The sequence below is a fragment of the Hyposmocoma kahamanoa genome, unplaced genomic scaffold, assembly GCF_003589595.1.
Source record: "Hyposmocoma kahamanoa isolate Upper Pololo Valley unplaced genomic scaffold, ASM358959v1 224, whole genome shotgun sequence".
NCBI lineage: Eukaryota > Metazoa > Arthropoda > Insecta > Lepidoptera > Cosmopterigidae > Hyposmocoma > Hyposmocoma kahamanoa.
The window spans coordinates 6,392,336-6,418,683 of record NW_020653743.1 but is presented as its reverse complement, the minus strand read 5'-3'; the positions used below and the strand labels follow the sequence as shown (position 1 = coordinate 6,418,683).

The 26,348-nt window shown below is 34.4% G+C and overlaps 2 protein-coding genes across 15 annotated transcripts in view; both read left to right on the top strand.

The window, feature by feature from the left end:
• LOC113228270 (muscle M-line assembly protein unc-89-like) overlaps positions 1–13,560 on the top strand; it is a 67,703-nt gene extending 54,143 nt beyond the window's left edge. The window contains exons 3-15 of the mRNA XM_026461536.1: positions 1,789–1,928; positions 4,685–4,706; positions 6,163–6,325; positions 8,443–8,584; positions 9,850–9,985; positions 10,066–10,269; positions 10,371–10,672; positions 10,809–11,435; positions 11,526–11,698; positions 12,033–12,206; positions 12,388–12,642; positions 12,836–12,964; positions 13,132–13,560. Coding sequence (XP_026317321.1) covers positions 1,789–1,928; positions 4,685–4,706; positions 6,163–6,325; positions 8,443–8,584; positions 9,850–9,985; positions 10,066–10,269; positions 10,371–10,672; positions 10,809–11,435; positions 11,526–11,698; positions 12,033–12,206; positions 12,388–12,642; positions 12,836–12,964; positions 13,132–13,560 — 2,896 coding nt within the window. The remainder of the gene's footprint in view (positions 1–1,788; positions 1,929–4,684; positions 4,707–6,162; positions 6,326–8,442; positions 8,585–9,849; positions 9,986–10,065; positions 10,270–10,370; positions 10,673–10,808; positions 11,436–11,525; positions 11,699–12,032; positions 12,207–12,387; positions 12,643–12,835; positions 12,965–13,131) is intronic.
• LOC113228215 (twitchin) overlaps positions 13,500–26,348 on the top strand; it is a 116,321-nt gene continuing 103,472 nt past the window's right edge. For 6 of the 14 annotated variants that reach the window (XM_026461473.1, XM_026461469.1, XM_026461472.1 and 3 more), the window contains exons 1-22: positions 13,500–13,536; positions 13,799–13,906; positions 13,994–14,104; positions 14,207–14,374; positions 14,459–14,569; positions 14,811–14,912; positions 15,008–15,106; positions 15,187–15,282; positions 15,854–15,946; positions 16,039–16,131; positions 16,209–16,325; positions 16,453–16,545; positions 17,320–17,433; positions 17,632–17,700; positions 17,903–18,019; positions 18,516–18,620; positions 18,855–18,893; positions 20,129–20,191; positions 20,422–20,514; positions 21,077–21,127; positions 24,918–25,094; positions 25,317–25,517. In XM_026461473.1, the coding sequence (XP_026317258.1) occupies positions 13,805–13,906; positions 13,994–14,104; positions 14,207–14,374; positions 14,459–14,569; positions 14,811–14,912; positions 15,008–15,106; positions 15,187–15,282; positions 15,854–15,946; positions 16,039–16,131; positions 16,209–16,325; positions 16,453–16,545; positions 17,320–17,433; positions 17,632–17,700; positions 17,903–18,019; positions 18,516–18,620; positions 18,855–18,893; positions 20,129–20,191; positions 20,422–20,514; positions 21,077–21,127; positions 24,918–25,094; positions 25,317–25,517 (2,214 nt within the window). In that variant the 5' untranslated portion in view covers positions 13,500–13,536; positions 13,799–13,804. Of the gene's footprint in view, positions 13,537–13,798; positions 13,907–13,993; positions 14,105–14,206; positions 14,375–14,458; positions 14,570–14,810; positions 14,913–15,007; positions 15,107–15,186; positions 15,283–15,853; positions 15,947–16,038; positions 16,132–16,208; positions 16,326–16,452; positions 16,546–17,319; positions 17,434–17,631; positions 17,701–17,902; positions 18,020–18,515; positions 18,621–18,854; positions 18,894–19,829; positions 19,863–20,128; positions 20,192–20,421; positions 20,515–21,076; positions 21,128–24,917; positions 25,095–25,316; positions 25,518–26,081; positions 26,127–26,348 lie in introns of all 14 variants that reach the window. The other 8 variants (XM_026461471.1, XM_026461466.1, XM_026461464.1 and 5 more) reach the window with 7 other exon arrangements.

Genomic DNA, 26,348 nt, shown 5'->3' with positions numbered 1-26,348 from the left:
TAATTTTTGCAGCACGTTGCCTCGAATGTCCGAATATAGTGAGACAATAATTACATATTAATTATTACTAATATTTAATTATTACGAATAATACAAAAAATATACAAGAGTTAACAGTGCGCTGTCTTTAGAAAAAAAGAGATCGTTGCTTTCGAGAACGAAGGACTAGGACTAGACCACTAGTTTATCCCACCTAAGATGCTATCCAAATATGCACAGTAGCAGAGTTAGAAGTCCGAGAAATAATAAACAAATAACAAAATTTCTCACGAGGCGATCTTTAAGTAAACCTCTTCTAATTAATAAGATTTTACCATATTTTGTCAGCAGTAACATTTTCATTTGTCCTGTCATTCATCAATTTGATCAATTACCAACAGAAAACCATCTAGTAAAATTAATTAAGACAGTGGCAAGTTAATTAAGCATATATTGAGGTGCGTTTTCATTATTTAAGTTAATCGATAAGATCTTCTATTACAAAAAGATGTTGTATAAGCTCATTTTACTGGAAGAACAATAATTTTAATATTTGAAGTCGATTAAAAAGTAAAGTCTGAATTTTTTTAAAGTAAAATAAAGGACTAAACTGTGTTATTCTAGTATTTTTCTACTATATTACTATTACATATTGTAATCAACAATACTTGATGAAAAATTATTATATTTAGAATCGATTAATTGAATGGAATACGCGTGTTTACGCGTATTCCGTTCAATCAATCGATCGAAAAACACTTAGTTGCCGTCTCTACGCTTCAGAACAAGGACGAGGTGGTCGAGTTTATCCCACCTATCCAAATATGCAGAGTAGCAGATTTAGCGCGGAAAGAGGTTTCCCATCACTACTACACACTAATAGTTCTTGTGACGTCATGGTTGATACATAAAATGTGGCACGCTCAGTTTTCATACAAATTGCTGGACTTGCGGCGTCTATCTAGATATATGTCTGTGCTAACTATCTTCATTTGAGAACATTCTTAATAACGAAAATGTCGGTGTTCTCGTCGTATTATTTTACAAAAATCTGCAAGTTGATGTAACTAGTTTTGCATATCTATATCACGTCCATCCACATGGTATCTGTAAAGGGCTAAAAATATAATATATAATAAAAAAAACCATGGTTTTGAGCCCTTTAACCTGAACCTGAATGGTGGTCTTAAAAATGTCTAATTAATATTATTTACTAAATAACTATAAAACAAAATTTTCACAATTGTTTAGTAATGAATACAGGAAACATCGAATACACCAAGACGGCTGACGCGTGTGACGTAATTTGGAAGGAATGACTCGTATAAATATTTTAACGAAGAACTCAAGCCATGATAATATTTTTTTAATTAGGGTAATACTTTAGAATCAGTGTACAATACCATCTGTACACATTCACTGAAAAAAACATTATTGCGGAAAGTTCTATGAAAATGTGTACGAAAATGTAAAGTGTTATTATTGCTAACAGAATTAAAGTCCTAGAAATACATACATTTACTCAGAAAGGCATGTCCATATTATTTCTTTGTGACCGATAAAAACCATGAAGTTTAGGTAAATAAGCGCCCGAATATCTGATCACTATTTTCGTACCAATTTTCGCACGGGCGTTAACCAGACCGACTAGTTTGACCGAATGATAAGCCATTCGGCCATGTTTTAGCCGTATATTCGTTATTCAGCCAGAGGCTAGTATATACACTAGTATAAATTAAATATCATCTGCCCAGAGATAGCCCCACTATAGTCTTTACAGGTAAAACTAAACACTATCTGCATTTACAGGATCCAAAGCATCGCCAACAACAAATTCTTGGTGGTGTTGGAGCTGGATGACGTGATCGAGTCGGACGCGGGGCTGTACAAAGTTAAGGCAAAGAACAAGATGGGCGAGGTGGCCGCTTCCATCAACCTTAACTTTAGCCGTGAGTTTCTACTTTCTTATAATATTGCGCCCTGTGTACGTTCACTGCACTTTACTCAGCAGCGTACAGGATTGTGCGCGTAATCGTGCGCGATTACCTGTTTGAAATTTATCAGCTAACGTTCTTTCGCGCGCGATTGTTCGTGTTTGTTTTTGTTATGGAAAAAGCCTCCGTTTACACGGACGAGCAAAGCGCGGGATAGACCGCACGAAAGTCAACTTCAACGAGTGTTGAAGTGCGGGATTGTGCGCGCAACCGATGAGCGTAATTACGCACGATTACTGTATCACGCGCAATAAAGCATTTGTGTAAAGCCCGCTATAGCGGAAGAATGTAAAGACTATTATTGTACCACTTGCCATGGCTGCTTTTGCAAATGATATGAATGCCTAAGTTAGGTTGTCTATAATTTTTAGAATAGTATAGAATAGAATAGAATAGCCATTTATTGCAACGTCACAACACATAGATACAAAAAAAATATTGATAACACAGACAAGCAAAACAAAATAAAACGAATTAATAAACAAAAAATACAATAGAACAAAAAAAAAACAACAAAATAAGACAGAACTGACAAAAAACAAAATACAACGACTACAATTTTGTTCTGTCATTTGTGCGGTTGCGGCGTACTCAAAAGGACTTCATTCAGCATATACTACAGCCATGATTGACATTGGCGCTGTATTACTTGTAATTTAAACTATATTAAAACTTTTCTTTTTGGTATTATCTATCGTAACCCCGAATAAAGTCGGCAATTTTTTTTTTCAAAATTTGGCAGCTATTTATTACAGTCTTCGTCTTACCGTATATATGGCATAATGCTTGCCTCGTGGTGAAAGTATTTGCCAATTGCCGTAAGTTACTTGCTGATTGTTGACCAAGTTGCCAGATGTACAGGAAGGCGTGGTACGTCGTGCGGGGCGGCTCCTTTCGTACACCCCATTGATTTAAATAAATTATGTACTTAATCAAACAACAGTCAATTAATTATTAATCTGTTATGTCTTGCTTCAATATCCCCTTTTAGCCAGACTATTTGCAAAAATACTTATATGCTGATTTATAAGAATTTATAGCTTTCAAATGTGGCCCAAGGCTAGTCAGTACGGCTTAGAACAGTACAATTGCATGAGCAGATAACTTATCTACAAGCAAGTACAAACATTTGTCACAACTTTCGGCAGTAACCCAACACTGGACCAATAAAAATACCTACACAAATAACGTGTTACTCATTGCCAGAAATAAATCGTGCAAAAAATGTACTGTGTGTCGGTCCCACGCGACCGTTTCGCGCCAAGAGGTTGCGCTTGCGCTTATGTGAAATAGATCTAGGTTAATGTTATGGGAGTAACCTTTGGTAATATTACAAGCAAAGACGAAGGAGAATAATTATGTCTTAATAAAAGTTTCCTTTGAGAAGAGGAGTGGTACACTAGATGAAAGAAATCTAGATTGTGGGCTTGTTACGAGTAAATATTATGACTTACTCGTATACGTATGAACAACAGAGTACTTTAAAAATACTTATTAGGAACTGTATTGTTTTCTTCCCCCTTTTGTGTTTTGTTTCTCTCAAGCGTATCATACTTATTCATGCTGTCTGTCACTTTTCCATTTTGAAGACCGCCGCATAAATAACGTAAAGTGCAATTTTTAACAAAAAATTTAGACATTGTGTACATTACTGTACGTTACATCACGCAGTTAAATATTCTAAAATCATTACACAAAGTACTCATGCCAAAAGCTATTTTTCTCGCTCAATGTGTTGGCAACAGTGAACATTTGAGAGGGCGCTTCACTAAAAATTATGTGACGACAATAACTGACGAAAAGACAGACATTTGTAAACAACAATGACGAACGAAAGGACAAATTTAACACCAGTGAGTCATCATATTGAAATTGAGTTGAAATGTTTTAGTACCTGAAATTTCAATATGATATATTAGCTTTGAAAAGAATGAGCTTCCAGCGAGATAATATTTACTTTGTATAGTGATTTATAGGACAGAATCCGTCTCTATTTCAGTATCTTTACGTTAAGCTACTATAAAATAACTACCTACCCTTGTTTATTTATATATATGAAGTAACAATACACGCTACAGATATATACTTCGTTGAGTTCTATTAGTTTTTTACTTGGCCAATAATCCCTTCAGGCGTACGAAGCGCTTTTTGTTACCTTTTATTTTGCTCATAGCCCAGGAATGGAATTCCCTGCCTGTGACTGTGTTTCCGAGCACATACAACACGAGCATCTTTGAGGTGCGACAGAATAGGCATCTTCTGGTCAAGCTCGTTTGATCGTAGACACTATTCTTTGCTAGGGCTAGGTCAAGAGCACGTTCATTTACTTTAAAAAACATATTTATGATGAATACAAGTAAACAAGGGATCGTATACATCTTGAATAGCGAATTCACTCATGATTATCGGAATCAAAAACTTTTGTATAATTCTATATTTTTAAGCGAAGATTCATTCACGTTACCAAAAGCCTTGATCTAGAACTCAATTTCCTTGATACTCTCATAATGACGAACGGCCTTTGTTAGATGTTATTCAAAAGTACAAACACGACGAATATTCAGCGTGTTTCTACACTCTGACTAACTATTTTCATGTTTATATTCTGACATTTGATTTGCTGCAAAATGTTTACTTAATCCGAAGGCCATTTAGTTGGAATTTGTGGTTAAACTGTGAGTTTTGCTTATTCATTCTTCTTTATTTTACAGCCGCGGACGAAGACAAACAGAAGTAAGTTTTATTTTTTGTACTCTATAACGCTCTAACACGGCCATAAATACCAATTTATGTAGTTACAAGACTTGTAGATTGTCCAACCAAATCATTATATTGCCTATATTTTACAAAGTACTGTAATATTAATCTATTTTCATTGTCATATTTATAATTGTACAAATTCAGACACAAGTGTAGAATAACGTTTGAATTTGTAGGTACAATGTTTCTACGCGTAGGTAACCACGACTTAACTCAGCTTATAGCTTTAGGCCGCGACCGTACTACTAAGGCGACTGCGACGCGACTGCGATTTCGTGAAAACAAACTCATATAAACATATGTCGGTGGCCGCACTGCAGAAACGACAAGCGAAATTTATTTGTTCATATCGTAAAGAAATTTCAAATGTTATACAAGTAATGAAGTTGTCCGCATTAAATAAAATTATTCAGCGACTCGCGACGATACTTGAATTTCGTACGACAGCAGCGGTGCAACACGGCGATTTGTCACAATTTGCGACAAAATACGCGGTGATGTACCTGAGTGGCCGCACTGCCTCCCAGCTTTCGTGCGAAAGAGCGCGACAAATTCGAGCGAAGAGTTGCAAAGGAACCATCGCACGACGTAAACAAAATAGTTCGATTTTGTCGTTCAACTATACGAGTGCAGCCGCCACTGATCGCCTAACCTGCCCTGTGTGGCCACCCATTAAGCGACGTAACGGCGTTTCGCTGGATTCTGGCTTTTGCAATGCGGCACCTATTTTTTGGCGTCGCCGCCGCTGTACCAGTACGGCCCCAGCCTTAACGAAATGAAATGCAGAAGGCTCAGGCCACAAGATTTATTGTAAGAAATGTCAAAAGAGGAAAATAAAAGGCCCAAAAGGGCCTTTAGGGCCTATAGGGTCTAACAAAATGAAAGTGATTTATAGGCACGTCGTCTCATGACAAAAATGTTGATGGTACGGTCATTCACGGACTAGTGTTCACTACCTATTTTTCGTGGCATTTTTTATTATATAAATATTCAAGTATATTACCGTGTAATTATGAAATAATATTTCACGATACAATACTCGAATATTAAATAATATTGCACGATAAAAATCGAATAGTTTAAATAATAAAAATTGCCACGGAACTTAGGTATTCGTAGTGAACCACTAGTTCAAGAAAGAGCGGGTAATGACAACCAATAGAACAAATTTAAGAAAAGTGATGGAAATGGAATTCGAGAACGATTAAAAATTTCAATAATCTCAGTACAGAGTACAAAAAAAACCGACCTCAAAAGAACGTGGAATTACGTCTATTTGCTAAGTTTTATTGAAATATCCTCTAGTTCGCCACTATACGTGACTTGACACAGGAGATAATAAGTTCAAAATTCCAGAATGCTAAAAAGATGGGATAACGATGAAGGAGGTCCGCATCGTCACAAGCTAAATTTTTTAAATATATTTCAGACAAGTGGACGGAAAAGCGCCGACGTTTGCTCGCAAGCCGGCCATCCGGCAGGAGGACGACGGCAAGCGGCTTATCTTTGAGTGCCGCATCGAGGCCGAGCCCGTGCCCAATGTAACATGGTTCCACAACACGCTCGAAGTCAAACCCAGTCCGAGGCATAAAGTAAGACTCTACATACGTAACATATTCTTTCTAATACAGATATTATGAGTAGCTTTCTTACAGCAGCCGCGAACGCAATAATAAACGTTTTGCTACCGCGAGTTTACGACTACACGAATTGTATTCGTATGTAACCTTATGCCGGCCATACACGCTACGGTATAACGGAGAGGTCTACCTGTGCAGGCGACCGGGCGGCGTAAGATCAAGATCAATTCTTTTGAGTGATACCGCACGGTGAACCTGTGCATGTTTGCGTGTACTACGGTCGGCGGCGCAGGTTGCGCCCTTTGATTTCCGTTACGGTATAGGGTAGTAGTCGTTGGCATTGGACTGCAGTGCGTAATAAAAAAGACAACACCCGATCCAACTAATAAGAAAATACTTGAGGAATTTAGAGATATACATCGAATTCATCCATTGGCATTTAAAAAATAAAGAATACCACGACTGAGACAAAAGAGAAGCTGCTTTTATCCCTTTCGAACCTGGCCGTACACGATTGATTGATTTGTAAATTTATAAGATCCTTGTAGAAAAAATTTAAGAAATACAACCTAATGCCACTAAATCAGTAGCTGTGTAGTAGTAGCCATATCGAAATTATCTGAAGACCTCTCCGGCACATCGGATAGTCCCACATACGCTACGGCAAGCGACCTACTGCGTAGGTATGCCTGCACTCGTAGACCTCTCCGGTATACCGTAGCGTGTATGGCCGGCATTAGGTTCCGCCCTTGTAACGTAATCGACATTTTTAGCGAAATTAAACTATGAACATTATCTGAGATCAACGAAACGAGATCTACAGCCCCCTTTAATCGTTTTTTTATATAGTTTCAGTCTCAATGTTAAGTAAAATCAGCGTAATTGACATTTTTTAGTAGCAAAAAATACTTTAGGTGTTAGTTAACTGCTATATTTCGAAAGTTTGTCATGTAAACCGGCTCTTAAAACGTAGGAAGACTACATCTATGTGCCAAATGACAAAGTATCTTAAATATGTAATGAGTAGAAGCAACGAAACTAAAATGGAAGGAAAGGAGAATTCAGTAGAACTATTACTCGCCTCTTGGATCGGCTTCGTTCTAGTAGATACTCTGTTATGCACATTGCTTTGACGGTTTGCAGGTCTTGGAGATGGCCTTGACCTCAATTGTGTTGGCGATTGCCTCGGTCAGGTGGCAATAACAGTCGCACGTCGACCTTATGACCTGAATTAGTTCTATTATTGTATCACTACTATATTTTTAAGTATGCTCCTTTAATAGAGTGTTATTATTTGACATTTAACGTTTTTCAATTAGTTGTTTTTAGAAATGTACCTATACTTTATTTTTAGGTACATACTTACGTATTTACAGTAATCTTTTTATAATTTTCAAAGGACGGGACGGGCAAGTCGTACGTCTGATGTTAAGTATCACAACTTCCTATAACAATTGTAGTGCTACTTGTGTTACAAACCAATTTCAGGGTTGTTTTAAATCTTATGAGCACTGGCACTACGCCCGTCAGCCTGAGACATAAAGTAAACAAGTCCTATGTGCCTGTAATTTTATCAGGACCCTTTACCCTTGGGTAAGGAGCTCTACTTGTTTAACCAAATTCTTCATTGTCATCGAGAATATTGTTTTGTTTGTAACATTTGTTTACTCAAACGCTTTTATTCTGATAATTATTGTAATAAAAATCAGCTTTAATAAAATCTTTATATGATTATTTCTTAACTATATGGCAGACTCCTGTTTTCATATCTATGCTCCAAAACAACTGTTTTGTTAGTCTACTCAGAGTACGTAGCTAAAATCGTTTAGTGTGTTTTACAGTGTACCAAAACTGGCCTTGGTAAGGACCAACTCCATACAATTTATTCTGCATAGCTTTTAAAGTTTAAGGATACAGGAAGGCCTGCGCAGCTACAGATTTTAATATCTTATTGATATTTCCTAGGCGGAATTAATTTTCTTGAATTATGTGGTGTGGTGACCACTTTCCACCAATAGGACCCGTCTTTGACTTTAAAAAGCAAAACACAACGAATATGTAAATTAAGTAATTGTTGTTGGCTGTTTCTCGCTTTCTTCATCTAACTTAAACATTTTGTGACTTTTCAGCTAACAGTAAACAAGGATGGAAAGTCCTACTATGCCTCCCTGGAAATTAGCAACGTGACCGTGGAAGACGCTGGCAAGTACCGGGTGACAGCCAAGAACGAACTTGGCGAAAGTAACGCCACAATCAGCTTAAACTTCGACAGTGAGTACTTCCTTAGATCCATTTGCATCATCGTCATTTATAAACATTGACTATGGGTAATCCTGAAGATTGTTGTATAATTACCAGTACTCAACGTACGTTAACGGTAGGAGACCACGGTTCCTGATATTTTTGGATTTTAGACATTTTTTCAAATTGTGATTAGATTGGGGAGAAGAATGATTATTTCTTTTATTTTTGTTTTTTTTCCCTTAATTCTCTAAAATCTAAGCCAAATGGGTTACTTTCTCTGTAAACTTAATTATTGAGTAAAATACCTCTTTAAAATTCACAGGTGAATTTAAAAAAAATCTCGCTTGAATATTTTTAATTTTCATGTCAAATTGGCTTCAATAATGAGATGGATTTAGCATGTTTTGTTATACATTTGATTTTTTTCTTTGAAAATAGCAAAAATGAAAGGGCTACCTAATAGTTACAATAATAACACCGCAATACTTTTAAGAAATATTTAATTTCTTTTAGGAATATGCTTCAAACTGTAACCTTGCCTAGTTTAGTGTGTGATTCTAATCCATTATCTGTGATTATAGTTATAATTTCTCCTTTAATTTGTAAACGTAGATTTGGCGGCTCAGCTTTAAAATCATCAACTAATTTATTTCAATTGTCAATTACTCTACATATTTACACTTAAGATATTTATAATATCGTCGTCGTTAACATTGATTTCTAAAATTTAAGATGTTTTCTTATTGTCTGGACTGTATTTGGCTATAAATAGACACTAAACATCATGAAAAAACTACATGCACTACCACTAACAAAGTAAACACATACACATTTCTTACTGCACATTATATAATTGCCACTATATATATATATGTGTGTGTGTAAATTTTTATCAACATTGTTCATTTTTACATTTGCTATGAAGCTTCTATTAACATTAATTCACCCTTGCATATTATTTTGTAGTTACAATTTTGCATACTTTGCTTTAGCGTAAGCACGATTAACATTTTATAACAGAGCAACTGTCATGCGTACCGTTTGTGATTTGAATTGTAGATTGAAAGGAGATACGAGTAATATAAATTGTATACTATATTTATGTATCCATTCAAATATCATATCTATTTTTCCTATACATCTCTCGATTAACTTCACCGAAACTGGCTGATATGTTTAATCTGTACACGATACTGAAAGAAAACATCTTAAATAAGACGTCAATATAAATGCAGCTGCAAATCTTCTTAAAGTTATTATAAAACATACTAACACGTGGATTGATGGAACAGGCGACGAAGCGCCCGTGCCTGAGGACTATATAAAACCAACATTTACGGAGAGACCTGTCATCAGGCAATCGGAGGATGGTACCAAAATCACATTCGAATGTCGATGTGTTGGCAAACCGAAACCAACCATCACATGGTAAGAAACAAAACCTTGTTACAAACAAATAAAGTTCTGCACCAAATATTATTCAGTACTAATGTCATTACCTAATGCAGGTACCATGGAAAAAAATTAATAAAAGAAAGTAGTAGATATCAAATAACATTAGATGAGGATCAATCATTATATCACATGGCACGACTGGAAATCATAGGAGTAGAGAATTCGGACAAAGGAGAATATAGAGCTGTGGCGAAAAACAAACATGGTGAAGGCGTGGCTAAGATTAATTTGAATTTTGAATCTGGGGATAAACCGAAGTAAGACATTTTTAATATTCTAAAATACTAAAGTATGCTCTTAGTTTGAAGCCTACTTCAATTTAAGAGTCCAATTACTAAGGCTTTTATCTTTTAAACAGAATTCCCGATGGTAAAGCACCAAGATTCCCTAAAAAACCTACTATTAGGCAGGAAGGGGATGTCCTTATTATGGAATGTGTACTAGAAGCATATCCACTACCAGATATCACATGGTTCCATGGCGAGAAAGAAATAAAGGACGGAGCTAAAATGAAGATGTCAAGAAAAGCAATCGGAAAAGACACTTTTAACTTGACACTAGAAATTTTGGATCCTACTAGGGAAGATGGTGGAAATTATAGGTGTAACGCCTTCAACTTGTTCGGTGAGAGCAATGCAAATATTGCTCTCAATTTCCAAGGTAAAACAGGACCTTATTTTATAAATATCGATTACGTACGCATACAGTAGCAATAGCATGCTTGCTTTTGGGCTTTAGGCTGCATGAATATTCGCTCCAATTGCAGGAGATGACGATTATTGTTTGTTGTTGTTAGGTGGGGATGACGAGAATGGTTTCGCACCTTCATTCGTTGAGAAACCTCGAATCATTCCCAACGAGGATGGCACACTCATTACAATGCGATGTGTATGCAAAGCTAAGCCGGCGGCTGAAGTAACGTGGTACAGAGGCACGACCGTCATTAAGGCTAGCAGTAAATGTGAAATAAAATCAAACGAAATGGGCGAAGACATTTACGAATTAATATTGCTTTTGACCAACCCGACGTCAGCGGATGGTGGCGCTTACCGCTGTCACGTCAAAAACGAATATGGTGAAAGTAATGCTAATTTAAACCTAAACATTGAAGCTGAACCGGAACCAGAAGGCGACGGTCCCACATTCGTTGAGAAGCCCACGATTCAGTCCAAGGATAATGGCAAACTAGTAATTATGGGATGCAAAGTAAAGGCTAGCCCAAAACCAACAATTATTTGGTACCACGAGGGTAAAGAAATCAAGGACTCGTCGAAAATTAAGACCAGGGTTGAAGTCAAAGAAGACATTTACACCATTGTCTTGGAACTCATCGATCCTGGTATTGAAGACTCCGGATTGTATAAATGCAACATTAAGAATGAACTTGGGGAGCTCAATGCAAATCTTACGCTCAATATTGAAAGTAGGTTTCCAATTCAACCGATTTTTTTTTCAAATAATGAAGAAGATTGAGAGTAAGGACGTTTTCTAACGTTTTTTGTTATGTTTACAGTCATTCCAGTTATCAAAGAGAAACCAAAGATCATTAAAATAGTAAAGAAGAAGACTGTAATTGTTGAATGTAAAGTATTAAGTAAATTCGCACCTTCGTGCACTTGGTTCAAAGAAGCTAATGCTGTCAAAGAGGATTCGAGACATACAGTACTCATCGAGCCTCTTAGAGAAGTAAGTGGTCTGTTATAAAAAAAATTGTAATGCTAATCTGTCTGTCAACACAAATCGGTGCTTTGGTGATAATTAATAAATAAAATTATACAACTTAACAATAGCTACATACAACTAAACTTTTAGCAATAGCTACAACTTTTAATGTATAAGTTATACATCATACGTCTATGAATGAATGTAATCAATAAAAATCGCTATGGGTTCCTGATAAAGAGTATCTCTACAAATGTAGCGTGCTCTAGGCAGAACCGATGACAAATGTTAGTTAACAAATACATAGGAAATCCTAAGATTTCCTGTTCAAACACATACTAAAACATCATTATTTCAGGGCGAATTCACAGTCAAATTGGAAATTTCAAACGTATCACAACTAGACAAGGGGTCATACAAGCTGGTCGCCAAGAACGAGAAGGGTGAGGCGACGTCGCAACAAGTGGAGATCACGGACATCCCAGAAGAGAAGGGTGATAAACCGCAAATTATCAAACACTTCAGAAGCTTGGTGCGTAAATAACAATCCTTTGTACTAGATTGTAACACGACTACATTCGTCATCCTGTTTACAAAGTGTCGCAAATCTTTTGTCTCATTTACATGCTGTTAAATATAAAACAAACTAAAAGAACTAGGCTGAAGGGTTTTAACGAAGGTTCTAATATGTTTATTCAACTTACCAATATCAGGCCAAAAAAGAAGGCGAAGAAGCAGAATTTGTAGCCGTCCTCAAAACTTCGGACCAATCGTGCCGATGCACCTGGTATAAGAATACTACCGTCCTCCGAGAATCTTCCGAGGTGAACACCTCCTTTGATGGCACCAATGCTCGCCTGATCATTAGGAAAGTGTCTTCAAAGTACATCGCCAACTACAGGGTTGTGATCAAGAACGAGTTTGGTGAAGATGAATCGAGCGCTGATTTGACTCTTGTAGAGGATAAGGTATGCTTGCTTCATAATTTTGCTTGGTTATAATTTAATAAGAACATATATTCGATTAACACAAGCATCAAGGACAACTGTCTATTTAAATTTAAAAGTACCTTTGATTGAAAGCGTTTCACAACGTCAAGTTTTGTATTAAAGTACTTTTAAAATCTATAGTATAAGGTGTGTCACATCGATCAAATTTCAGAAAAAGAAAGAAGAAAAAGAAGAAGATGAGGAGGAAGAGAAGACAGTCATCGAAGAGTCAGAGGAGGAGATGTCGATAGTGGAGGAGAAATCTGTTATAGAAGAAAACCACGTCGATGAAAAGAAAAAGGTTGGTACTTGCATTAAATTCAAATAAAACATTCATAACATCAGTAACCTCGTTGTGTACATTCTGCAAGGGGCTAAATTTGTACTGGAAAAAAAAAATTATGAAGCCACACTTTTCTTAATGTATTTTAATTCAGACATTTATTTTGTCTTTTGATTATAAAACAGACGGAAGAAAAGAAAATGGCAGCCAAAAAAATATCTAAGAAAGAGGAGGTGAAGGTCGAGGAAAAGAAAGAAGAGGTTAGTATTGAAGCCAAGAAGACCGATACCAAAGTTGAAGCCAAGAAAGTAGACAAAAAGATCGAAGAAGTGAAAAAAGCTGAAGCTGAAGCTGAAGAAGTTAAAAAGGTTATGGAAAAGAAAACAGCGAAGACAGAAGAAGAAAAGAAAGTTCTTCTCGAAAAATTGGAAAAGAAAAAGGAAGAAAAAGATGAAGCAAAAATTGAAGGCATTCCAAAACTCAAATCCGTCAAAAAACCAGAAGAGCCTGTTGAAGAAAAGAAAGAGACAAAGAAAGTCACAGAAAAGAAAAAGGTTGTCAAGAAGCAGACTGTTAATAAAAAAGACGAGGTAAGTCTGGAACGATTTTGTTAATTAGCGCATTATGTACATCGCTTATTGTAAAATTATGTAGAAACATTTTATTGGAAACTACTAAGTTCTGTAAAATGAATTCATTTTCTATGGACGATCATTTAGATCTTAGACATTTAAATGCAGTAGTTAAAAAAACAATACTACTGTTGTCATTAATACTTAATTGATGTAAGTAATAACTGTTATGTTGTGTGTTGTGTTAACAATGGACGTACTAAACTGTATTTGAACATAGGAGGAAATGGAGTTCGTCGACGATTATGAGCGCCCAGTTCTGGAGAAGTACGAAAAAATTACACCAACGCCACTCGATAAAAAAGCTAAAGTGGATGACACACCTAAGGTAAAACTGCACATCACACTTCACAAAACATATAAAATACCTCTTTAAACAATAAAAATATATACGTTGAATTGTTACAAAATTTAGAGTAAACGCCCATCGGTATCAGAAAGCGTTAAAAGCGAACTTGATGAAAGTGAAGAGGAGCCATCAATTGCAGCTCCAGCCGAGAAAAAGCCTAAGGCTGAACCTCAACAGGTAAATTGCCAAATGAATCGAATTATTTCGTTCGATAAGTTCTTTATCAAAGCAAATTTAATTGCAAAAATTCCGATTTTTAACAATGTCTTAAAAACTTAGGTTGAAGAAGAAAAACCAAAGCGTCCAAGCATTAAAAAGGGTCTACCCAAACCAGAGGAGCCTGTTGATGAGATTTCTAAAGTTAAACTTTCTAAGACTCCGATCAAACCTACCGAAGAAAAGGTTGAGGAACCAAAGGCTTCTAAAGCCAAGACTTCAATGAAGAAGGTAAAAATAACAAATATACATTATAAAATATTCGGATACTTATTTAAACGTTGCTATACTTTACGATATATTGTATTTTTAAAGCTGGAAGAAGATAAGCCATTTGTCGACGACTATGAAAGACCTGATTTGGAGAAATACGACAAAATGACACCTACACCCAGTGATAGGACCAAAAAACAAAACGGTGTTGAGGTATATAACAATTCATTACAAAAAAAATTACGTAAATTAAACTGATATTGATTGAACACTTTAAAAGAAGATGTTTACATTTTCTTTGGTATATATCTGATAATATGATTATAAATTTATTGTTAAAGTGACCTTATAACGTATTTAAAAAATGTATCTAGATTTGAATCACTCAAAAACTATAAAATTTCTGTAGATTAAAAAAATTACGAGGCAAGTAAACAAAATAAAATATTTGTAGGCCGCTCCTGAATTTGTCGATGACTATGAGAGACCTGAACTTGAAAAGTATGAAAAGGTCACTGCTACACCTAAGGACAAACGTCGTCCTAGTGATACACAGGTAAAATTTAACAAAACAAACCACGAATTTTAGTACTAATTACATTACAATAGTTTCTTTTTGTGAAAATGAGACTAAAACAGTTTTCTGAATAGGATGACGTTGATATGATGAAAGGCAAAATTAAACCTAAAGAAAAAGAACCAGAACCAGAAATGCCTACTCTTCGTAAGCGTCCAGTTACTAAGGATAAGGTACATTAATATTTTAATAAGTATTTTATTAAAATGAAAACCGTAAGATTAATAAATTAATACATGACAATGTTGGATAGGAGGAAGAGCAAAAGCCCGAAGACAAACCAAAAGCAAAACCAAAGGCTAAGGATGAACCAGATGCTAAAAAACGTCCTTCTCTTAAACCAAAAGAGGTATTTTCAAATATCTGTACACTGTACACTACATATAACTCTATAACAGTTTGAGTAGCACAAAATTAAATTGGATTTACTTGACGATAACAGCACAACTGACATAATTATCAGCTTCACAATACACTCTTTCTAGGCCATAACACACTTGCAAAAAATTATCTTTCGCAGCATTTATTCTTTTAAAAATTATGGATTTCAGCTCTGGTTTCTATATTAAACCAAGAGTAAGTACTTTATATAGCTATAATTGCACGGCTAAACGCTGTAGAAATGCTTCTATATGTTAATTACTGTATGCAAAATTTTCAGTATTCTTTGTTGTCAGGTCTTCAAGGCAAGTACAGATTAAGTAACTCCGCTATATTTATGAGAAAACAAGCAAATCTCGATTTTAATCTTATAAAAAATTCTATATTAATCGACACTGCACATCAGTAGACATTTTTCTTTATCAACTATGTTTTTTTTAATTATTGTATTATATTTTCCTCTTTTATTCCCACACATTACTAAAATTTCTTTTACAATTACACCATTCTAACAGTCTGACAAATAAACAATTTTAAAGGTCGAGGAAGAAGAATTCATCGACGATTACGAGAGGCCTGTCCTCGAGAAATACGAGAAAATCTCACCAACACCTACAGAGAAAAAGAAGAAGGTACACAGCTTAAAGCTTTGCAAATACACAAAATATTGCTTTATTTGAGAACCAGAACGGCATATCACTTAAAAATTATGCATATTTATTAGGATGATAAACCTACCGAACAGCCAGACGAAGAAGTGCCTTCAGCTACGGCTACTGCAAAGCGACGATCTCTTAAAGGGAAAGACAAACCCGAGGTAAACCTAAAATAATGTACAAATCATGGTAAATATGATTGATATAAGAAAACTAAAATGTAATGATTATTTCTTAGCCAATGGACGTCGATGAAAACGTTAGTCTGTCGAAACCTAAAGCTCCAGCTAAACCTGGACAGGAACCTGAAGAGGTTTCGCTTACACATAAAACACCCGCTGAAATTAAACCAACGGTTCGTACTACACATATATAATTACAATTCGGATTACTTGCATATTATTCGGATATTGCTTGTAATACATATTTAGTCGCTTTAAGTCACCGCTACAAACGTACTTAAAAGAATGCATTATGTTTAGGCGGATGAGGCTGAAGCAAAACTCAGCGTAAAGAAACCAGAAATTGTTGAGGAGCAAACTCTTAAGAGACCTTCAGCAAAGGGCAAAGAGAAGGTAATGTTTATAAAAACTTTAGAAAAAGAACTTTTCAAAAGTACACATTCATGATGAAGGTAGTTTTAAGTATAAAAATATAAAATACGTAACAATGATCCACAGACAGATGAACCGACATTTGACAGTAATGTGCCAACACCTTCTAACGTAAGAAGGGAATCCTCTTCTAAACTAAGAAGAGTGTTAGTTCTTGTTAAGGTTATTACCTATTTCGAAGGTAAAATTTGTGGTAACAATCTTAGGTACACCAGTTTCAACAACGCACTTTAGTGCTAAATACACATTTTTTATCATACACAAGTTTTTGTTTTCAATTTGTTCACCAATACACATTTTTAAAACACACGGCACTTGTTCACTTTTCTCTACCTATTTGTGATTAATTATGTATAGTAAATGTTATACACTATGAAAATGAATGTCTTTTCTATCTGTCTACACCTTTTTCTTTCAAAGGATCACACTACGTCTTGATTTTCTTCACACTTTTTATCTTTCTATGTTTTAAGAAAAGGGCTCTTGCTACTCACATTTTATATAAATATTACATGATACGTGTTCCTGCTTCGAATTTAATGGGTTTTTCATTTAGACCAACTAGTTCTTTATGGACTTAACAGTAAATTATTCTCCATTATATTAATATATGAATTTTATTACTTTGATAAAGAATATCGTATTATCGAAGTGAAATTTAAATAGTAATAGCCCTTTTGTCTTGTCCTCTGTACAGCACGTATTCTAATTTCTTTTGTCCTAATATGGGGTCAGGGTGAGGACACGGAAGAATCAGTCAGCCTCACCAAGCCTCGATCTAAAACCAGCACAACCGCTCCTGAAGAAGCGTCTCTTACACAAAAGACACCGGCTAAGAAAAAACCTACGGTACTGGTCTAACCATTTTTTAATAATCTCAGCTATACCTTTAGATTTTTGAAACATTTTTTGCATAAAGTTTCAATTAAGCACTTTATTTAAAAAAAAGAGCTTTAAAAAATTAAAATATTGAAATGTTTATTGAAATTGAAACTTAAAACTGAAGATAGCCATGCATTAAAATTATAAAAAATTGGCATCCTATAGGAAGGATCAGAAGCAGCACAGCTCAAGGTTAAAAAACCTGCCGTTGTCAAGAAAGGAGACGAAGATGAGGTACACAAAAAACAAACAAAAGCTGAGATAGTTAAAAGATAGTTCACTAATCCCCATCTTTCTAGACCTAGACATACGTGTTATTTTTTTAATATCACAGTTTTCTTTTTTTTACAAAGCACTGCACAACACTAACATGTAGCCACCTGCACCTTAAAAATGTAAGCTTAATAGAAATTTAAAGCCTTGATTGCTTCTTTAGGAACCATTGACAGTACAAGATGGTAAATTTGAAAAACCACAACTCAAGAAAACAACTAAGAAGACTACAGATACAGATACAAAGGCAGACATTAAGACTAAAGAGACAAAAGATGGGGTAATCACTTAATTTTTGAAATATGTCGTCTTGTCCTTCTGCACTGTACACTGTAATGTCGCACATACCTTTTGGAGGTCTTATTTGTCGAGCACAACCCATTTATATAAGGCACAAACCTTAATACACCCTTTTCCAATTATTGCGTAGTCCAGGTTTCTGATATATAGAACTTTATTTGTCATTCGAAAGAGTCGTTGCAAGTCGCATGTCGCTTTCTGTTTTATGTTTTCTTTTGCAGCTTCTATTTCGGCAAGTGCTATTTTATTATTTTTATGTCTACATTAAAGGTAATCATCATTTCGATGTAGTTCCATATTTGCTAATGTTGAATTTTAAATTCGTAACATTTTTGTACACAAAACAAATATTATCAAATTACATAATTCGGTTGAGATGTAGCTCCGAAATTATTGAATTAAAAATGGAACTACAAAGAGAAATATAAACATCAATACAAGTTTTTTTCCAAGTAGTAATGCATTTGATTTTTTAGATGGAGCTGGACTTCGTGGATGACTACGAAAGACCAGTACTCGAGAAATACGAGAAAATCACACCAACTCCCACAGTCAGGGAGAAGAAGGAAAAGGAAGAGAAGGTATGTATTCATACTTCAATAAACTTAAATAAATTGTATTAATGATTACATTGTCCAAAATTAATAATTGGAATTACAACAAGTCGAACACTGGAATACTGGACCATGTAACTGAAAATAAATCGATGGTAGAATAAGTTTAATATGCGAGCCGGTAAAATTTTTGTACGAGTTACAATTGTGTCACAACTACAAACCACTTAAATATAGACATAAAAACCTTTTTAAATGCAGAAAACGACCATGGTATCGCAACAACGGCTAGTGCTGAAGGTAGAATTTATCGAAATATTTATGAATTTAGCATGCCACATGCACATGACAACAATATCCTAGTATATAAAACACATTTTATTACCTTCGCCAACCGATTAAAATCTATAGATAATGAAGTACAGTAGCGTATATCGAGTTCTTAGGTTTTCGCAATTGTTACACATAGAAAATGAAACTATTTTTCCGGGTGACCATGGGACCTGTAAAGGGTCCGAATCGTCGGTTTATTTGAATAACCTAACCTCGGGTTAAAAAACCGACCTCAAATGTCATTCATCCCCTAGTTTGCCACCCTTAGAGGTGGAATATTTTCTTGAAATTTAAATGGAACCACATGTGAGGTACCTTTCCTATACCTTTCCAACAAAAAAAGAATCATCAAAATTGGTTCACAAACGGCAGAGTTATCGCGTAACATACATACAAAAAAACATACAGACGAATTGAGAACCTCCTCCTTTTTTTGAAGTCGGTTAAAAGATAAATATACGAGATTTAAATTCAGAAAAATAGTTTCATTTCTTACAGTAGTGTAAGTCATAACTGATCAGAAATCTAAAATTTTGTGATGTTAGATTTGTTTGCAATTGAGCTAGAAGTTTGATAGATGGTAGCAAAGATATTTTGAATGAACTTGGCACATATTTTATGAAAAAATCATGTAGCCATCAAAGAAACAACTTTGTATATAACAAACAGGTTGTCACCCTTTATTTTTACCTAGTGTTTGCTGAACTTTATGGATATAATGTTTATTCCCTGTATTATATTCCATTAGTTCGTTTAGTGATATCCAGGTTTACTTCTTTTAATATGCCACCATTTTTTCTTGCACATTTTCTTTCTTCCTTTCACCTGTGCCCTACACGTAATATTATGAACATGGAATGTATTATCATTGTGTTACAAGATTTTGTTTTATTTGCCCCCTAGACTGAAAGCCGCAGAACTTCTATCCAGACAGAGGTATAAACCTACAGTTTTCAACTTTTGTGCTTCGGAATTGCTTTGACTTCGTTGGCATTCGCATTTCGAATCTTTTTAGCCTATATAGTGTGGGTAATCAAAATCAACTAAGCACAATGAGCATGAAGTAATTTATGTGTATTGTTAGCTATTTGTTTTGCTACATAGTAGCGTGTATAGCTGCAAAAATTTAGTGTAAACCGCTTCTTGCTCTCCAATACAAAGTATTAATGGAGTTAACATAATAATTTTCTTCTTTTACGCAGTCCAAGGAAGAAGTGAAGGTTGAAAGTCGTAAGAGCTCAATTGCTGACACCAAAGGCGTTAAGGTATATAATTATACATTTTTATATATTTACAATACAGTAGTTCTTACAAAGAAACATAACTACATTACCAAGTTATTAACTTGTTTCTTAACTGACAAAAATTCTATTACTATAAATTTTTCACCCATAATATCTATAAGTACAATTGACTATTTTGATGCGTGTCTAGGAATATATATGACTTTGATTTTATCCATGATAATCTGATGACCTAAATTTTCGACTTATAGCTAACGAAAGAAACTGCTGAAAGCAAAAAATCTGCAGTATCGTCTGTAGCGGAACAACAACAAGTTACTACGCTTAAGAAATCTACACTAAAGGTAAGATTTTTATTTACTTACAAATTAATTTGACGTGATACAATTAGTAGAATAAATTGAATTGACAGTTCCAAGAAGCGGACTAAGTTGATCTCAAATGCTTTATCACACTAAGTCCTTAGTATCTTTAAATAATTACAAATTTAATTGAAAATAAAAGATTTAGTATTTATGTGAAAAATAAACTTAGTACACGCGTTTTATGAACCAAAAACCTATCCATATTGCACCTTAGAATCTAATAAATCCTTTGGCTGAATATCGCTGTAATATGTTCCCTATGTAAAATTACAGCTGTTTGTTGATACACCTATAATTTGATGTGACACGACAATGTTCGTAATACAAAAAAATTATTTACACTATAACACAGATTACTTAATAGTACTTACTATAATCTAACAATAGCTTCTATGAAAAATATACGTTGTATATTATATGAGCACAAAGCAAGGCAAAAATGTACTATATTATGAGCATTGTCTCTAGAATGACCCTTTATATACTGCATAGTTTTGCAAACCCTATGACGCTTTATTCATAATCCCCAATAACGTTTTAGCCCGGCATTAAAGAACCAGAGACCGCCCAAATGGAACAAGTCAAACTCAAGGTAAGCCCTAAACTGTTTTCGACTCGCATGGGGATATCAATTTCACCGAAAACAGTTTTAAGAAGACAATCTGTGTCAATCTCAATCTATCTTTCTCTTGTAAATAAAACTTTTTCTTTTCAATACAAATTTCAGTTTCAACCAACATTTCGACAGTTGTTTGAAATAGTGTGTTCAGTAAATAACTACTTGTGAATAACTGTTTTTATATTATATACACATTTTTTTTTAAATTTTATATCTACATCACGATACGGTGAGCACTTAATTGATTATAGATTACTACAATGACCTTGTAGTTACAGTAGAATGCACTTGCATTGTTAATGATAATTTTGTATTTTGTGATTAGGAAAAGAATATTGAAGAGAAGGTAACTACTGAAATTATTGATAAAACTACAGATAAAACACGGCGACCTACGAAAAAAGACACACAGGTACACACACACACTCATATATCATTTATAAACATAAATACTCTAGCTTTCAATACTCGGTTGACAAAAGAAACAGATCTTATATAAGTCATTGTTTATTAGGAACCTACTATCAAGATAGAACCTGATAATAAGACAAGACTAAAACCTACAGGTCAAAGACGGCAAAGTAAAATTGAGGTACTTTTTAATTTACACGGTTTTTAAACAAAACATAATTCAATTTACGATTAATTAAATTCAATATGTAACGTTAAACAGGAAACAGAGGTGATTGAAACGGAAATTACTGAGAAAACTAAAACGAAACGAAATGTTAGAGATGAACATAAGGATACCACACATACTAAACAAAAAATAAATGAAAATGAGGTAAACTTTCCAATTAATTTTTGTATGTACATTTTCGAAGACATTTTATACAATAGATACATTTTTTCTAATATGTTTATATCGTGACACTTCAACACCTTTACATGGTTTTCAAACAGGATATAAACCGTATTGAAGACATTCGCGAAAACCTAACAACTAAAGACAAAGATGATAAAAGGAAAGAACCTCTGGATCGTCCCACAAAATCACTTGACCGTGTTGAAAAACCAACCGAAATCGAGGTAGATCTACACAATTCACATTTACCTACGACTTTTCATTCTTATTTGAAGACATTCATAACATACACTCACGTTTTCTACATGCACACTTTACTAATACACAAAGGTAACTGACACAATTTAGATATTTTTGAAATTTTACTATTGAAAGTATACTTCATAGGTTACCAAAGCAGAGGACGAAAAAATGGACACAGACGATATTGAAGATGTATTTAAGGTACTTGTTACTGCAAATATATGGTCAATTTCGATTGTGAATGTTTAATATAATGAAACAAATTTTACTTAATAGGACAGGGAAGAAGTTCTTAAACCTATTACATTGGATACACCAGTACAATCGCCCTTCAATCCGTGGGCCAGACGAAGTGTTAGCTTTGAGGTAACGATCAATTAATTGGAATATTTCATACAAATTACTAAACTTATATACCACTGACTTCTAAATAAACTATTGTTGTAATAGGATGACGACTTACCACCACCTTTCGTGCCACTAAAAAAACGATTACAAGAACAAGCACCAACAATACAGGTACACACTATGAATATTATTAAAAATAAATACGGACACAAAACACAAGATTCAAACATACACGAAGCTATTGGTAATAATGAAAAACTATTTTAATAGGAGCCAGAAACAAATGAGGAACCAGAGAAGCCCAAAATGTCTCCTTTCTGTGCGTGGAAGAGAAAAGGAAGCACAGACTTTGATTTTGAGGTAGTAACCCTAATTTGTGATTTAGAAAATACTTCAACGAATACACAAACGAATATTTAACAAAATATACAAACTTTTCAAATATACACTTACTTTTTCACTTTGGTACATATTGGTTTAAATGTTGTTGTGATTAGGTACCAAAAATTGAAACCCCAGAATCAGAACAAGGCAAACCAAATGAAGTACCATTCTCCTGGAATGTAATACCTGAGATTCCACAGGTATTTAAGATTCTAATAAATGAGGTATCTTGCGTAGATGACCATCTTACTTTACTAATGGTAACTTTCTAATAAAATCAGGCTGAACAAACACCAGAGTTAGAGGACCAATACACACCGAAGTTACTTGAAAAACCTGAAATTGTTTCTCCTTGGAGACGACCGGGTTCGCCTCAGGTAGACACTGCAGTGAATTAATAAAATCTTGCATCTATGATAATCAGAATAAAAACAATAAAAAAGTTTAAATTAGTTTTGCAAACATTGTAATATCTAAACAATAAAAGAAGGTTATTGGAATGGAAATTACATTAACAGGATTTTAATTGGTTTCAAAATTAAAAATCAATCATATACTTACAAATGTATATAACTCTCACGTCACGAAACATGCACGGCGCAATATTTTTTACGAACACACAGATAAACAAGTTGCTTACAGAAAAATTGCAGCAGATATGATAAGCCTTTGAGCTCTGAAACATAGTATATAACAGTGAGCATATATAATACGTATATAAGTAGTCAGTGAAGAAAATTATTTTTCTGAAATTTCACAGCACGTGATTGTCAAAATTGTCTTGTCAATGTTTTATCTGTTACAATTTTTCATCAGAATAATGCTTGGAAATAACGTGTTTATTTTTCGTACGGTCGCCATTAACGAAATTTATTCTGTAGGCATTTGAGACGAGAGATGGTGACGATAAACCAGCTTCACCCTCATCTGACGAGGTATAGAAATTGGCACTAAAAGAATGCTAAAATGTAGCACAAAATATAGTAGCACTTAATGTAGCATTTGAAATTTCAGTAGCACTCAAAATTTTGAAGCACTTACAGTACGCATTGAAATTGTAGCACTAAGCACTGCACAATAGTCGCGTGGCTCACGAATTTGAAGCACCATATGGCACTAAGTAGCACCAAACTCCATACATCCTTTACTTACGATTTTTATTCTGTCAACGGCAAATATTGCAAATTAATTTACCAGAATAATTATTATATCTTACCGGATGACAGAAGTAAGAATCAATTATCCCACATACCTTAAACAAAATAGTTAAATAAATGGCAATATACTACTGCACTATAAAAAACTTATATAAGCACCGTAGCATCCAAATGCACACATATGTATAGAACATCTTAACACAAATAGTACATACAATTTCTATCGTTTTTTATTCTTATATATATATATTAATTTGTATGTTATCACTTAAATACATGTTCTTCTGCTTATGCTTATTAACACATCTTCTAATTTGTCTATGTTACTATCAATATGATCTATGTTTCTTCTATTTGTTTCTATTGTAAATGTAGGATTGGTGGTGAGTACAAAGAAGGTTTGGTTAGAGAAACATGGTAAGTCCAAAAGAGCATTATATGTGATATATTCCGGAATTATCACCAAGTGTCAATTAAAATAAAAAAATATGAATGAGAAATAGGGTGATCTCGTGTAAAACGGATGCAGTGATAAAATGCAGAAGGATGGATGATAGAATGTTGGCAGCACACATTCCTAAGCGATTTCTAAAATATGGGGTAGTAAAATTGAAGACGTCCTTAGAAACGCCAGGTTTAAAATAGTTGGAATTAAAGAATATGCCCGGACCATATGTATGTGAAATGCGAGGTTTCTGCAGATTTGATTTGATTTTTTATACTATATTTAACTAAAATAAGGCATTAAAAAGTCGAAGGATGATTTACAAAAGACAGACACAATAAACATGTATTTGAAAATATTAAACAAAAGTTACTCTTACAGAAAGTGGAAATTAAGCAAGAGGAAGTTAAAGAAGAAGCCAAAAAAGCAAAGATATCGACAGTCAGAAAGAAGACAGAGGATCTGCCTGAGATTGCAGACTATGAGAGACCAGAACTAGAAAAATATGAGAAAATGGATTTCACACCGAGTACGAGGGAAAAGCCTGAGAAAGACAAGGTGAATAAAAGGTTACAAATTAATGCAACATAACACTTGCAAAACCAAGAATCATATCAAACGTAGACATTGGCTTTAATTCTGATTCATGAATCTTGTAGTAATATTCTATACCTGTATAATCGTATTGTTAAAAAGAATATTGTCCCAATGGACAAAAATGTTTAATGTACACACTTGTCAAGGAAACTACGTTAGTAACATTTCGATTTTTTTATTTAGCCTGTGCCAAAAGTGCCTGAAATCAAAGCACCAGAAGAAACGCTTATGGCACCAAAGATTGAGGTCATCCGAGAGAAGTCTCCAAAACCAGAAATGCGGAAGCCATCTCTTGGCCCTGGTGCCCCTGTAGGCAGACGTGGATCCCTTATTCCTCCACCGGAGGAACTAGGAAGACGTCCTTCGCTCATCATCAGTGACGAGGTATGTATAATTTTGACGATCGTCAAGAACTTGAATAATAGTTTTGTAGTAGATATGGAAAAATCTAAAATGGACATGAAACTCCAATCTGAGGTAAATTGATTTTAGATCTATGGTGCCGCTCAATTTTAGATTTTAGATATTTGTTTTTACGTGTGGACATTTGATGGTTCTGGCGACTATTTTTTTTATTTAATACATAATACAAAACAAACTTCAGAACATCAAAGGTTTACAACATATTGTACTATCACAAAAATATTTAGAAACATATCCTTTGTATTGTAGTTTTAGATACCCTATTCTCTCAAGCCGAACCCTTAACATAACCCTTTGCAGACCTCGTAAAAATCCGACACTTATCTACACAAAGATGTACTATTGTAGCTTAGTGAGATCGAAGCTTTAGTAGAGTCAAAGGTTAGTTAGAAAATATTGTCATGAATATAGATGAGCTTAGTTCCTTTCATTCCCTGCTTGTTAGTATTAGCATTTAAACACAAAATAGGTGAAAAACTTGAGAGTTCTGTGTATAATAAAGACCGTGAAAACCGTAATTCACAGGAGCATAGAAAACTAAGACCGGGTGAGGTGGTCGAAGAGAAGAAGGTAAAAATATAAAAAATTACAAGTGAATGCTGTCCGTGAAAACGCGTTAAAGACTTTAACTTTTCTGTAAACGGTATATTAATTTGCATCTCGGTTTCGTACACTATTATTAAAGCTGTTGAATATTGGATAATCACATACATGATTGGTTATTTTTGGACATTCCAAGTTTTGTCTTGGTTTATTTTATTTGTATTCCGTTTTTCAGTTTTTTACTTATTT